The sequence below is a fragment of the Acipenser ruthenus genome, chromosome 22 (assembly GCF_902713425.1).
Source record: "Acipenser ruthenus chromosome 22, fAciRut3.2 maternal haplotype, whole genome shotgun sequence".
NCBI lineage: Eukaryota > Metazoa > Chordata > Actinopteri > Acipenseriformes > Acipenseridae > Acipenser > Acipenser ruthenus.
Window position 1 is genome coordinate 14,338,117 of NC_081210.1, and position 15,494 is coordinate 14,353,610.

At 40.4% G+C, this 15,494-nt stretch overlaps 1 protein-coding gene across 4 annotated transcripts in view; it reads left to right on the top strand.

Moving 5' to 3' along the window:
* Nucleotides 1-4,554: 4,554 nt before the first annotated feature.
* LOC117431610 (protein cramped-like) overlaps nt 4,555-15,494 on the top strand; it is an 81,934-nt gene continuing 70,994 nt past the window's right edge. The window contains exons 1-3 of one of the 4 annotated variants that reach the window (XM_034926925.2): nt 4,555-4,762; nt 6,648-6,809; nt 7,213-7,568. In XM_034926925.2, the coding sequence (XP_034782816.2) occupies nt 6,760-6,809; nt 7,213-7,568 (406 nt within the window). In that variant the 5' untranslated portion in view covers nt 4,555-4,762; nt 6,648-6,759. Of the gene's footprint in view, nt 4,763-6,077; nt 6,810-7,212; nt 7,569-15,494 lie in introns of those variants that run through there. The other 3 variants (XM_058996005.1, XM_058996004.1, XM_058996006.1) reach the window with 3 other exon arrangements.

A 15,494-nucleotide genomic window follows, 5' to 3' on the forward strand; every position in this document is an offset into this window, starting at 1 on the left:
CCAACTGTATAAATGGGTAATTGTATGTAAAAATAATGTGATATCTGTATAATGTGAAATAATGTATAATGTGATATCTTGTAACAATTGTAAGTCGCCCTGGATAAGGGCGTCTGCTAAGAAATAAATAATAATAATATCAGTGTGGCAATCCACTCAATCGGAATCATGGATGTGTACAGGTGGAACGTGCAGACTTCTTGTGGTTTTTCATCTGCGGTTCACTTTGTGCTGCAAAACAAAAATGAAATATTAATGACAGTGGTTTGGACATAATATATACTGCCGTTAAAAAATCAATTCAAAATAATAATTTGCTTTTACTTGAATTTGTATTTGTGCATTTCTCCTGCGTATGACCCTTAGAAGTACCCCCAGGGATACTCGTACCCCTGGTTGAAAACCCCTGGTCCAATAAAAGCTATCACCTCTCATTCTCTTGGGCTCTGTTAAAAAGATACCATCTGTTGCATACATTTATTTCATACATAAATGCAATGGGTAAAAGCTAACCCAACCCCAGGGACCAAAGCCCTCCCTGGCGGTTCACGTACACAACCACTGACATGTTGTCCGTGCGGACAAGGACATGTTTGTTGCGAAGCACAGGGATAAAATGTTGCGTTGGGCATTCATGTGCAGGGACATCCATCGGACCGACCAGGATCCGTGGACTCCTCTGCCTGCCCAGACCACCCCCCAACCGGAGTTGGATGCGTCTGTTGTCACCACTTGACGGTTGTAAATGACTCCCATCCTTACGCCTTTGCTCAGGTGAGGGGCTTGCCTCCACCAGCATAGCGCTTTCCAGCACAGGCGAGACACTCTCAGCCGATGGTGTCTGTCGCGCTTGGGGTGTAGCCGAAAGGCACTGAGCCATGCTTGAAGCGGACGCATGTGAAGTAACCCCAGTTGAATGGCTGAGGACGCTGTGGCCATCAGACCCAGTAGTTTCTAAGGAGAGGCCGAATGGCAGCACGGAGAACTCGAAGACGCTCCTCTGAAAGAGATAATTCCTGTGCGCTGGATGGATAGGAACGTGAAAATACACGTCCTTCAGGTCCACTGCTGTAAACCAGTTACCCAGACGGACAGACTGGAGGATGTGGCGATGTGTGACCTCCTCTCCCTCAAGAACCCGTTGAGGTGTCTCAGGTCTAGGATGGGGCGAAGGCTGGCATCTTTTGTTGGCACCAAGAAATACCTCGAGTAGAACCCTTCTCTTTGAGAGGTGTGGTCTACAAGACAGATGGCTTGTTTTTGAAGTAGTGTTTCTACCTCTTGTTTGAGGACCAAGAGAGGGAGAGGGTCATTCACGGATATGACCGTGAGCCCTTGAAAGGGAGGAGGTCCCGAGTGGACTTCCAGTGTGTAGCCGGTGTGAGCACCCAGGAGGATTTGACCTCCTCCAGGAAGTCTGGGAACGCCAGAAAAGGCTGGGGGGTCGAAGTCTGCGCTGGTGGCCCTTTCCATGAGTGCCCGAACTGAGTTCGAGGGCGCTGGAATCTCAGGCTCCGAGACAAGCTCGGAGCTGGGGACCGTTACCTGAGTAAGGTCTGGGTCCTAAGTCCCCGTCTGCAAAAAGGACTCCTCATCCCAGGAAGCCGCTAGGGAGAGTGCATCCTGTTCCTCCTTGCTCATCGCCATGTCCTGCTGATCAACCTCTGCAGCAACCACTGGCGAAGCCGGGGTATGCTGTGGGGCAGGTGCTGGTGGAGCTGGGGCAGGCGCAGGGGGGACCTGCTGCCTGCTTAAGTGTTCGAGTATCTGGGCCATTTGGCCCTTTAGCTCGGCAATATCCCTAGCCTGGTCCGTGTTTCTAGATCTCTTCCTGCCCCTTGACGGAGAGCTACAGCGATTCCAGGGGCGCAGTGGAGCCTGCGCACAAGAAACACTTTGCGTAGGGCTCGGAGGATGGGGAGGAGAGGCCTGGGATACCCAGACCGACGACAGCTCTCCTAGACTGGCTGCAAGGTTCTCGTCTGAGAACAGCAGCAATCTTTTTTGCAGGGTGCTCTCTTTGGACCCGGCACAAAAAGAGCAGGACGACCTGTCTGCCAAGGCAGCAGAGGCGTGCTCAATGCCCAGGCACCTCGCACACAGAGTGTGTTTGTCCTGTAGGATGTGCACGGATGGAAATTCAACATTTCAGTCGTGTATCACTGAGGAACCGAAAAACCCAGACGGGATCGAGTGTGCTGGGTGAAGCGCCGCAGGCGTCGAAGTGCAGAGGCGGCGAGTCCTCGAGGCACAGAGGGTGTCAAAGCACCAAGGTACCAAGGCTATGGAACACCAGGGGCCCGAGGGTCTTGAGGATACTGGAGCGCAAGGCTAGAAAGACCTTGAAGTGTCGAAATACTGAGGCATACAGTCCTCGAGGTGCCGAGGGTGTCGAAGCACCGAGGTACCGAGGTCTTGGGCTAGCGCGGCAGTGAATGCACGCTGCACAGTGTTTCGAAGCACGCTGCTTCGAAACACCGAGGCGTGTAGCTCTCGAGGCACCAAAGTTGTGGAGTGTTGGAGCACTGAGGCCACCGAGGGTGCTGAAGCGCAGGGCTCGAAAAGCCTTGAAGTGTCAAACGCCGAGGCGTCTAGCTCAGAAGCACCGAGGCACCGAGGCTATGGAGAACCAAGGCACGAAGTTGTTGATATTATGTGCAACATCACAATCCAACCACGTGCAGAGAATTTTAACACGATAAATAGACCTGTTAGAAAAAGAGAACCCAACTTTCAAGAAATATTCAGTTATTTATTAAACGGGAAATACACAGATACACTGAAAGGGAACAGTGGAGGAAAGACTAATTTTCGAAAACAATGCCAGCAGATGGTATGTACAAACTCAGAAAAAACGTGGAAAAAAGTTGGAATAGACACGTTCTATCAATATGTACAGGAGTTACACTTTCGTATGCTAATAACAACTGGTATTTGTTCTAATATTAAACATATTTTTTCATTAAAAACGTTGTATTAAACAAGATAACATATTCAAATTTGCTGTACAGCGAAAAAAATCTGTAATCCCTTGAGAATGATTGTTGTTTTTGAAGCAAAATAACTTAAACCAGTATGTTTGAAATAAGGTCACCCGTTAGCCAGATTTCAATTTACTGTATTCGTGTTTGTGTGTGCGTGTGCGTGTGTTAGACGTAGTACTGTGTTTTTTTCTTTAATGTGTATATAGTTAATTTGAGTATATATATTTTTTGTTTGCTTTGTATTTCAACTTTCCATATTTTGCTATACAGTACGTCTGTACAGTTACAGTTTCGATTAGTAAATTGTTATGTTGGTTAATTCAGTTAACTTTAGCTGAAAAACGTTTGTGGAAATAAAAATGTAATAACTAAAAATATACGTAAATGCTTTGAACTTAATGTACTGTAAAGTGTTGAGCGTGTAAAGTGTTTTGAAAGTACGTAGGGGAGTGTTTTGAACGTAGAAGTATAGTGTTATGAACATGACCTGAGTGTTTTGAAAGTGAACTTACACTAAAAACACTAAGAATGTTTTGAACGTACATTGAAAACACTCCCCAGAGTTGTTTTTTTTTTTTTTTTTTTTTTGCGTGAGTGTTTTGAGCGTACTACACCGGATCCAAACAAGACAGCTTTATTCTGAAGCATTCAAATCTGTGGGATGAATCTGAAGGGGATGTAAAGGGAAAATACTCGGAGATTCGAGGTTATCCATTAAGAAAGCGGTTAACGGTCCCTTTTCTCAACAAATACCACATAAACAATTTCTGCAAGTAACAACACAGACTACAATAGGTGTAATGCGGATGCAATTTCATTTACTGAAATGTACAACTCATTATAATAAACACTTCTATATATTGTAATGTATGTAGGTACCTGTATATTCATTATAGCCTTAGATTAGGCCGTATTTTAAACAGTTTCCATTGAAAATTGAACACATTTGAAAAATATATTCAGTATATGTAAATATTGTATTCAACACTACTGCGACTACTACGACTACTGGGAGCCAACTTCCCTCCCTACCCCCGGCTCTCCGGTCCTGCTGATCGAACCCAAGGCGCGGGACCCCCCTCGGCCTCCCCTCCAGAACAACCTGAGCAGGGTCTCGCAGTTCTCCTCGACCCCCCTCCGATCCGCGCAACCGAAAATAGGACAGCGCTTAGTTATCAACTAACTACACTTACTGGATGCTTTACGTGTTAACCTACGGACAAACCCAGCCATGGTATCTGTGCTGTGATTAAAGTATTGGTTAGGGTTAACTATGTCAACGCCTTTTAAGATTTTAAACACTTTGATCGGGTCTTTCATGCTTTCTTCGTAGCTTTACAGAGGTTAGAGTACTTGACTCTCTCCTGGGCTACAACGTCCCTTACTGCTGTGCCGACATTTGTGCCAGGCCCCTAACCTGTTCATTTATTGGCTGGTTTCCTTGTCAGTCTACCTTGTTTCCAGGCTGGAACAATCAGCCAATCAGTACCATATGGGCGTAGCCAGGGACACCCATGATGAATGAGAGAGATGATCACTGTGTGCGTAAGTAGTCGTTACGTATGTCCAGGGCTTCATTTGATTGGCCAACTAGACGTTGCCCTGGCGGCAGCTGTTTAGCAGCCAATGGCAGACTTTGTTGTGGGCTGTGGTTGGTGCGCCGGCGCCACGCATTGCTGGGAATGACTGTGACAGCGGGTCGCGGAAATAGATTCAGTTTAGCGGTGGAATATCAGAGCTGCTGCGAGACAAGGAGAGGAAAAGCCTTCGTAGCAAGGGTAGGAAAGCTATGGATTTCAAATGTTATACGTTAAAACACTAATACTATGCAAACACAGGGGTTGTGCGGTCGAAATGTTAACCGATGTCAACAAACTGGATAGTGACTGAACAGAACTGTGACAAGACGGGAGCTTCTCTTTCCAGTGAGGTCTAGTTCTTATGGGAGAAAAAGAAATGTTATATATATATATATATATATATATATATATATATATATATATATATATATATATATATAACATTATATAGCTATCTATCAGGAAGGAGCTTGGTGTACTTCGCGAGACACACTGTAACGTTACATGATAACAATCGTGTACTTTTGATATTTCTTTCTGTTTGTAGACATCGTTTTAAGTGGATGTTGTTTAGAGTTGTTCCAACCTGTCCCAGGGATGGGGTGGAGATTCAGGTCAGGTCGGTTCCAGCTGTCTTTCCTGTAAATGACCGACTGGATGTGAATGTAGCTGAATGTTTCACTGAATAAACACAGCCGGGGGGCGAAAGGGCCGAGTGTCCGAGGGGAAGCAGGGCGCGCAGTGTTTAGAGAATGTAAATGACCTTTCGAGGGGATCTGGAATGGTAGAGAATTGAGATCGGGGCACGGTGCTCCCTGTTTGGCTGTGCCCCAGGCTCTGGAGTTGGGGTAGTTAAATACGGATACTAACGTTCAAACCATGCATACGTTCCACAACCATTTTATTTTTCATAACGATTGAAGATGTTCCCCTTAAATGAAAAGATATTTGGCTGTGGGTATACATTTTTAAAACTTTAAGACAAATAAAATACACATTAACAACGGATAACATGATGGTTGGTTCACCTTGGTATTGGTATTGTCCTTAGTTGCGGGTTAATAATTCTTAACTGGAATCCTGCAAATGCAATATGCTTGACACTGCAGACATTGATCAAATGAGATTGCAGCTTTATACCTGTTTTGTTGCTGTGTAAATTGAATGAACGCACTGTAGTTAATATGGTAACATACACCATACAGCCTTGTAGCTAAAGAAAGAGTGTAATACTTTGTGTCTTGTCGAGTATATACATTTCTGTGTAATTCAATGTGTGTAATACAAATGCCACGATTTTCTTAAATGCGAACAGCGGCTACACATGTAATAATTGTAACGATTGTGTTACCTAAATAAACATACTAGCGATGACTATGTAATATATGAAACCCACATTGTAAAATTAAAAGTTATGGTAGAAAAAACGAATTATAATAGAATGTACAGTGTTTAAATGTTAAAAGCACATTGAACTTGTGCAAATGAAATGACAAGTTAATATTCTTAATCGCATTGTCCACGTATTCTGAAAAATAACTATTACAGAAAAATACCACAAAGAAATACGACGCTGGCTTTGTTTATTGTATTAGATTTGTTATGGGTTTAAAAACTTTTTTTTTGTTCTTGTGTGTCCATGCCCATGTATTGTTTGCGTGGTAAGGTTTTGAAATGCAGTTGTCACCCACAAGCTATTCAATGTCATTCTATCTATATTTTGATGACATGTAACAATTCTAAGTGAAGAGGATTTATACAATTAATAAATAACTATCTGTTTTATATTTACAAGTTTTGAGTTATGTAGAAACATTTTTTTTTAATTCCATCAACTGATGACGTAGCAGAAAGCAAAGTTCAGCGAGCAGTAAGGGAAAATCTGTGCAACGTAGCTTTCATTTCTGTATGAAAGTATGCAACATTGTCCAGACTTATGTTCTTGTGCATCGGCCGCTTAGAAAGCCCAGGTTGTGCGAATTGTTTTGTATCAATTTGGGTGTTTATAGCGTTTTTCTGCTTAAAGTTATTATTAGTTGAAGCAGAGTGGATTTTGGAGCTGATCAAAATATTTCCTACATAGCGCCGAGTACCAGCCCCAAACAACAGTACGAGAGAGGAGACAGTCATAGCCCGGTCTCGTTAAGGAATATGCTTAATTTAAACGAATATTTAACTCCAACGTCCTCGGATCCATGGTGAAGAGAAAGAAGACAGCATCCGCTCCCGAGGAACACCAAAATGGGTAACTTATATTTTAATACAAGCACTTTAATTTGCGGTTGATTTTAGCCAACGCGTTTGTGTTCCAGAGAGAGATTAATGTCGTTTTGGTTTTTGCAGGGCGCTAAACTGAAGCCGTTTGTTTTATCAGTTGATCTTTAAAATAACAGTAGACGGGCTTTCAAAGAGAAACAGTCTTTAAAGAAAGAAAGTACAAACCGCATTTAACTCGGCCGAGGGGGTTTCAAATCCCATGAATTAATTAAGAAAAAATATCAGGTTGTTGTGTCGGACAGTGAAAAGGGATTTGAAAAAAACAACGGCGGCCATGTTGAGAGAGAGAAAATAATTGTGTCGCCTTTTTAAGTTGTTGGAATTAGAGCTGTTTGCAAACACTAAACTATTATTTTGCTTTGTTCTGACAGGATGACAGTAAAGCTGGGGGAAGGCAGTGGGGATGAAGGGGTGATAAAATGGAGTAGAAAGCTTGAATGTTGCGGGGAAGTGGAAAGCGGCGAGCCGGGGAACGAGGAGAGCAGCCACAGCACAAAGAAAGACGGAGGAGAAAATCTTCATCCATCACCAGCGACTTCATCCAGTTTGACACCAGCATCATTTCCATCACCTGCCTCGTCCCTGTCACCGTCCTGCTCGAACCTGCAGCTACAACATAGCCAGGACCAGCATCACTTCCTAAGGTCCAGCGTCCGACCTCCGAGCAAGCGGCTTAGGAAGGATTCCATTGCCTCTGTTAATGGCCATAGCAGTGTCAGGGGGAAAGGTAAGTGCTTCAGCTGGGGGGACACGGGACTATCTATTTTTGGGGCTCATCATCCTGATGTACTATGAGGGGCACCTCTCATGGGTCAGAGCTGTTGTGGTTTGTTGTTTATTATAAGTGAATGGTATTCATGTGAGTTTTGTAGCAATAAACTATTGTGCTAAATAAGTCTGAATAGTTTAAATGTGTTATTGTAAATGATGCAGTGTGACTGACCTTACAGAGGTTTTGTGGGTGAAACACTGTACAGTATTTCAGAATAGGGTCTGGAATACTTTGTGCATCTTTTCCAGTGCTTCTGGGATGTGAGTTGTAGTTTTGCATACAGGAGAGTGCCACATTCAGTTTCAAAAACACTAAGCACTAAAATATTTAACAGTGATAATATCCTTCACATTTAGATTTGCAGATATTACAACCTTCATGTTTGTATCATTGTAGCTGTCGATGTCAGAAATTCACTTTTTATCCTCTCTCGTTCAAATAGAAATTGGATCGGACATTTTATTGGCCAATACAAGGGTTTAAATCTCTGATACAGGACCTTGAATGTCATGTTTCAAACTGTGTGTAATCACTGTTCCAAATCAGTCCGCCTGAAGATACGCAAATACAGTATTTGTGTATTTTACCTTTTTTCTGCTTGTTGAAAGAACAACTCAGTTATTGTACACACCCTCTGAATGTTGTCTGTCAATGTAGACTGTGTTCTATTTACATTTAGTATAGCAAATAAATAAATAATCGAGAATAGGGTTTGCTGTCAGTGGCAATACAGTAACCACAATACTATAGCAACTAGTCTCCGGTTTGAATGACGAGTTGAAATCAAACAACTGCACGACGCAGTCTGATTGCTTTCAGCAACACTAAGCCAGGAGAAGGAGGCTTTGACTATATGAATACACACTGTGAACAAGTTACTGAAACAACAGGATATTTAAATTATTCAAACTTGTGATTTATTTTGCTAATAAATGTGAGGCCCTCACGGTAACTTAAATACTGAAACGTACACAAATACACAAACATGCACTCCAATATCCCCCCCCCCCCCCCCCCCAAAAAAAAAAGTTAGCTGTGTTTTTATTCACATGTTTTACAAACAGTTCACAAACCATTTTCGCTTTTCTGTACGAGGTACCTGAATGGAAGAATAGCTCCATGGAAGTAGAAGCTTTTTTTTTTTTTTTTTTTTTACTTTTTGGCAATTGGAAATATCCACGAAGCGTCCACCGGTGGGTTGAAGCCCGAGTGAAGGCTGTGCCTATGAGACCTCAGGTGGAATTCAGAGCAAACCGATTTACTCACAGAATAATGAGGAAAACGTTTGTATTCAACAGCAACAAAAGCGAGTGCTGCATACAAAAACTGTAAAAAAATAAAAAATAATGAAACGTATCCATTTCCTAATAGCAATAGAACCCTCATAAGAGGGCTTTGTCGTCTGATAAGGCGCTTGTCGTTATGTTAGTCTCCCTCGCCTTCAGCTCAGGACGTTTAACGACACGAGGCTGGCCTTACAGACGATAAAACCCTCTTCGGGTTCTCTTGCTATTTAATTCAAATGAGTTTCCTTGAAGGGACTGGTGATTAAATTGTTAACTTGTGATTAAACATAGTGTAGTGTTGGGAGTAAAGATGCATGCAAAATGCAATGCAAGTAGGTGATGAAACTGTTTTTATTACATGAAGGCCCGTGGTTAATGATACAACTCATAAGAGGGTCGTAAAATAGAACATATCTAAACTGCATGTTCATTACATCGCATGGAAGGGCCACCTGGTTTAATATAGGCTCTGGCGTTGGCTAGATCATCATATTATTTAAATTTAATAGAAACAAATAAAAATAATCCTAGATTTCTTTTTGCTACCCTAGATAAATAATAATAATAATAATAATAATCTTTATTTATAGAGCGCCTTTCATACAACAAGGTTCAAGGCGCTGCACAAAAAACAAAAAAGAAGGTAACAGAACACAAAGATTAAAATCAAAGTTAATAAAACGGCATAAATTGATGAATAAGTTAAACAGGTTAAAAAAAAACATCATATATCGCAAAAAGAGAAAAGACACAATTTAAAACAACTAAAAACAACAATATATAAAATCAAAAAGCTAAATTATAAAAATAGGTCTTAAGCCTAGATTTAAAAGTAGCTACTGTAGGTGAACCTCTGACATGGTCGGGGAGAGAGTTCCACAGCTGCGGAGCACGAACACAAAAAGCAACCTCTCCTTTCCTCTTGAACCTCACCCTCGGAATACAGAGGAGGCCACTATTAGTCGACCTCAATGCACGCCGAGGCTGATAAAGAGACAACAACTCTGAGAGGTAATCTGGTGCCATTCCATTTAGTGCTTTAAATGTAAGCAATAGAATTTTAAAATCAATTCGATATTTCACTGGAAGCCAGTGCAGAGAAGCAAGTACAGGAGTTATATGTGCTCTCCTTTTGGTTTTGGTAAGGACCCTTGCAGCTGCATTTTGCACAAGCTGCAGCCTTAATAAAGCTTGGCTAGTAAGTCCAGAAAAAAGAGCATTACAGTAGTCCAGTCTACTTTTTCAGCATCAGATAAAGACAGAAATGATCTAATTTTGGCAATGTATCTTAGATGATAAAAACATACTTTTGTAATCATTTTAATATGCGACTCGAAACTTAAAGTAGAATAAAAAATAACACCCAAATTTCTCACTTCAGACTTCAAATTAGGAGTTAAGTCCCCCAAATGTATTTTTGATAAATCAATTTGTTGCTGAGAGCCTACTATCAACACTTCTGTCTTATCAGAGTTTAATTGCAGAAAGTTTAAGGACATCCAAGTTTTGATGTCAGTGATACACTCAAATAAGGCTGATGTTGTGCTAATGTCACCAGGTTTCACAGAGATGTATAACTGTGTATCATCAGCATAGCAGTGGAAATTTACAGCATGTTTATGAATAATCTGGCCTAGAGGTAACATGTATAAAGAGAATAATATCGGCCCAAGAATCGAACCCTGAGGGACACCACAGGTAATATTTGCTAAACCCGGCAGACTCCCCCAGTGAAACAAAGAACTGTCTGTTTGTAAGGTAGGATCTAAACCAGTTTAGTACTTTACCATCTAGGCCCACCCATCCCTTAAGACGATTAATTAAGATGGAATGATCCACAGTATCAAACGCAGCACTAAGGTCCAAAAGAACAAGAATGGATATAGCATTTGAATCTGCACTCATTAATGTCATTTGTTACTCTTACCAGGGCAGTTTCTGTACTGTGATTTGAACGAAACCCAGACTGAAACTTTTCAAACATATTATTAGTAATCAGGAAGCCATTAAGTTGTTTAAGCACTACCTTTTCAAGAACTTTTGCTAGAAAAGGGAGATTTGAAATGGGTCTGAAGTTACTCAGAAGTGAACTGTCTAAGTTCAGTTTTTTAAGTAGGGGCTTAACCAGGGCAATTTTGAAAGAAGCCGGAACTATTCCATTTTCCAGCGAACTATTCATAATGGCAAGAATATCATTACACAAGTAACTAAGGACATCCTTCAGAAACCTTGTTGGAATGGGATCTAACATACAAGTTGTGGATTTCATGTGCATGACAATCATGTTTAGTTCCTGTACAGTAATACAAGAAAATGATTCCATCACTGTTTTCCCCAGTCTATCTGAAATAATTAAATTAGAACCATAAGATGGAATTTGTTCCCTAATAGTCTTTATTTTATTTTCAAAGTAGTTGAGAAATTCTTCACACTTGGACGAGGACACTTCTATGTTGCAGATGGGTGAGAATGAAGGATTTATCAATTTAGCTATTGTTGAGAAAAGCACCCTGGAGTTATTTTTATTTTCCTCAATCAATTTGGAGAAATATGCACATCTTGCAGATCTTATAGCTTCATTGTACCTCGATAGATAATCTTTCATAATATCAAAATAGATATGTAATTTTGTAGCCCTCCATTTTCGTTCCACCTTCCGACAGTCTCTTTTTATTTGACGGATAGTATTGTTAATCCAGGGAGCATTATGTTTAAGTGGAACTAATCTAGTCTTGACTGGAGCAACTGTATGAAGAGTAGTAGTGCAAAGGTGGTTAAATCTGTCAACTAATAATTCAGTAGACAGAGACTGCAAAGGAAGTGATGGAGCTGAACTTATTTCAGAAAACCTTTGTACAGTTGAAGAATTAGTGACACAGCTTTTAATAGTATGGGCCCCACTCTTTCTGGGTACCGATACAATGGCTTCAAATAAAATACAAGAGTGATCAGAGATATTAGGATCAATTATGGATGAGATATTAACAACTAGACCCCGAGAGATGACAAGATCTAAGGTATGGCCATGATTATGGGTGGGCCCTGAAACATGCTGAATAAAATCAAGAGTCCAGGAGCCTTAAAAAGTCAATAGCCTTTGAATCAGCTTTGTTATCAATGTGAAGGTTAAAATCTCCAAGTAAAAGAATCCTATCATAATTAGTTGACAGTATAGACATATATTCAGCAAATTCAGGCAGAAAAAACTGACTAGGTTTAGGTGGGCGATAAATTATTACAATAAGAATAGGTGGTTGGCTAGCTAATAGCAAAGACAAGGATTCAAATGAAGAAAATTCCTCACCATTTTTTTGTCTGCAATTATAATTATTTCGGTAAATAGTAGCTAGTGAATGAATCCTTCCCCTAATAGTCCTACCCTTGACATTGGCTCCTCTCACAGCTGCAATGACTTCTTACATTTCTTTAAAAATAAAATACTAGACATCAGAAATGAGATTCCACAGACACATTCTATTAAGGAGGACTCCAGTGTAGTTTTACCAACTACACCTATTAAGGCTACTATTGGGGGCTTTTTCTTTGATTACCTTACAGGAACTGACAAAGCTAGTTCAACATATGAGAGCTACTACAAGCTCTCTTGATCCTATTCCTACAAAACTATTAAAATATGTTCTTGGTGTTATTAATACCCACATTTTATAAATTATAAACGGTTCACTTTCCTCCAGTATAGTTCCCTCAGCACTTAAGGTAGCTGTGGTAAAGCCTATGCTTTTGGACCCTCAAGTCCTCAATAACTATAGGCCAATCTCCAACCTACCATTCTTAGATAAGGTTCTAGAGAGAGTTGTTGCAATTCAATTACAAACATTTCTAACTCTTAATGGTATATTCGAGAAGTTTCAGCCTGGTTTTCATGCTGCACGTAGCACCGAGACGGCCCTTGTCAGAGTTCTGAACGATCTGCTGATAAGCTCTGACTCAGGCTTTCCATCAGTATTAATTCTTCTTGATCTAAGTGCTGCCTTTGATACTGTAGACCATTCCATCCTACTGAATCGTCTTGAAAGCACCGTGGGACTGTCTGGCCTTGTCCTGTCCTGGTTTCAGTTTGTCTCTATCGGGGAGGTAAAATCGGCATTATCGGAAGCTGTCTGTGGTGTTCCACAGGGCTCCATTCTAGGTCCCTTGCTGTTTTCAATATGCTACCGTGAACTTCCATTGCTATGCTGATGATACCCAGCTATATTTGTTCCTAAAGCCAGGAATTTCTTCTGCCTAGGCGTTATTAGCTACTTGCCTTACAGATATCAAGCATTGGATGTCACAGAATTTTCTAATGTTGAATTCAGATAAAACAGAGGTTATGCTAATGGGATCACAGAACCAACTAAAAGTAAATGTGGGATTACATGAGCTCGACCCTTGCAGTCTCACATCAAAACTTAAACTAGAAATGAAGAGTTTGGAGGTCATCTTTGATCCTGATCTATCATTTGAGACTCATATTAGGGAATTGCTAAAGTATCTTTTTACCATTTGAAAAATATAGCCAAACTTAGACCAATTATTTCCGTATCTGATGCCGAGAGACTAATGCATGCCTTTGTTTCATCTAGAATTGATTATTGTAATGCACTTTTTTCTGGTGTCCCAAAACGTGTGGTATCCCGGTTGCAGCTTGTTCAGAATACTGCCGCTAGAATTCTGACTAAAACCAGGAAAAGTGAACATATTACCCCTGTTTTGGCCTCTTTACACCGACTCCCTGTGCAGTATAGAATTGATTTTAAGATTTTGCTGTTAACCTACAAGACCCTGAATGCATTAGCACCTTGTTATTTGCACCCCGTATCTAGTTACTGACCCTGTATCTTCCAAACCGCACTCTGAGATCACAGGATGCGGGGCTGCTGGTTATTCCTAGGGTCAACAAAAGCAACACGGGAGGTAGGGCTTTTTCTTGTAGAGCTCCTAAATTATGGAATGCTCTGCCTTCGTCTGTCAGGGAAGCTGGGACCATTACAGTTTAAGTCAAGACTAAAAACACACTTTTATAAAATGGCTTTCTTATCTTACTGGGTTTTAAAGTAACTTTAAAATTGCTGCTTTTGTATTATGTGTATATTGCTATTTAGATGGTCTGACTGTGGCAGTTGTATGTGTGACATGCTATACAAATGTATCGTGGTTTGTTCTTTTTTTCTGCTATGTACTGTACAGTACATAAAACTGGCCACTGCTTTTGCATCAAGCAGGTTGTGATGTTATTATTGTGATGCAAACCGAATGGATGCAGGTTTGTCAGTAGTGCTGCAGGAAACGATTGTTAATGTGATCGATTATCTATCAGTTGTTGCTTTGATTAATCGATTATTCGGATAAATACCAACACATCACTCAATAGCTGGCAAGTTAAACCATTTGAACAGTTTCATGCACTCAGTACAAGCCATGTCTCGAGATGATTGCATTTGCTTTGCTTTTCTATTTCAGCAACAAAAAATACTCTACAAATTCTGAAGTATCGAAAAGAGAGGTTTAAATAAAGAATACGCGGTGCAGTATCCTTCTGAAAAACACTAAAATAATGCATTCACACCATTAAAACATACATTAAAAGGAGAGCAATACATTGAAACTGGTAAAACGAAAAAGAAAAAACATATAGCTATCTATTTATATGAAATAAAATGCTCTCGCACAAAAGGAGACAAATATATAGCATTTGAATACAAAAACTAATAACTTTAACTAATAAAATTAGCCATAGCAGTGAGTTTTTAGACACTGCTCGCTTCCTCATTCCTCGCTGTCCACAACAAACAAGGCAGGCTGTCTCCGCCTCCTCTACACTCCTATTGGCCAGAATCACAGCTGTCTCAACTCCCATTGGCCAGGCAGCGTTTCAGCAGCCTGTTCTGAAGCCTTTAGTACAGTGTCAGTATTCCCTGCTTGCCAGCAATGGAACACAGAAAAAAACATTCTTTCCTCTACTCTCAGAATTCCGGAAGCGGCTCATTGCACCATGGGATATGTCTAGCATCAAGTGGAGTTTACATTCAGACAACCAAGACCTTTTCTTTCATGATTTACAGTTTAATAAATGTGGCATATTAGCTAGTCATTTCAAGCTTGTATCGTGATACATCGATACACGATGAAGTGTCTCAGCCCAATGTGAGAAGACTACGCGGTGATCTGATTCAAGCATTCAAAATCCTAAAAGGTATAGACAGTGTCAACCCAGGGGACTTTTTTGACCTGAAAAAAGAAACAGGGACCAGGGGTCACAAATGGAGATTTAGATAAAGGGGCATTCAGAACAGAAAATAGGAGGCACTTTTTACTTTTTTACACAGAGAATTGTTAGGGTCTGGAACCAACTCCCCAGTAATGTTGTTGAAGCGGACACCCTGGGATCCTTCAAGAAGCTGCTTGATGAGATTCTGGGATCAATAAGCTACTAACAACCATATATATATATATATATATATATATATATATATATATATATATATATATATATATATATATATATATATGTATATATGTATATATATGTATATATGTATGTATATATATATATATATATATATATATATATATATATATATATAAAATATAG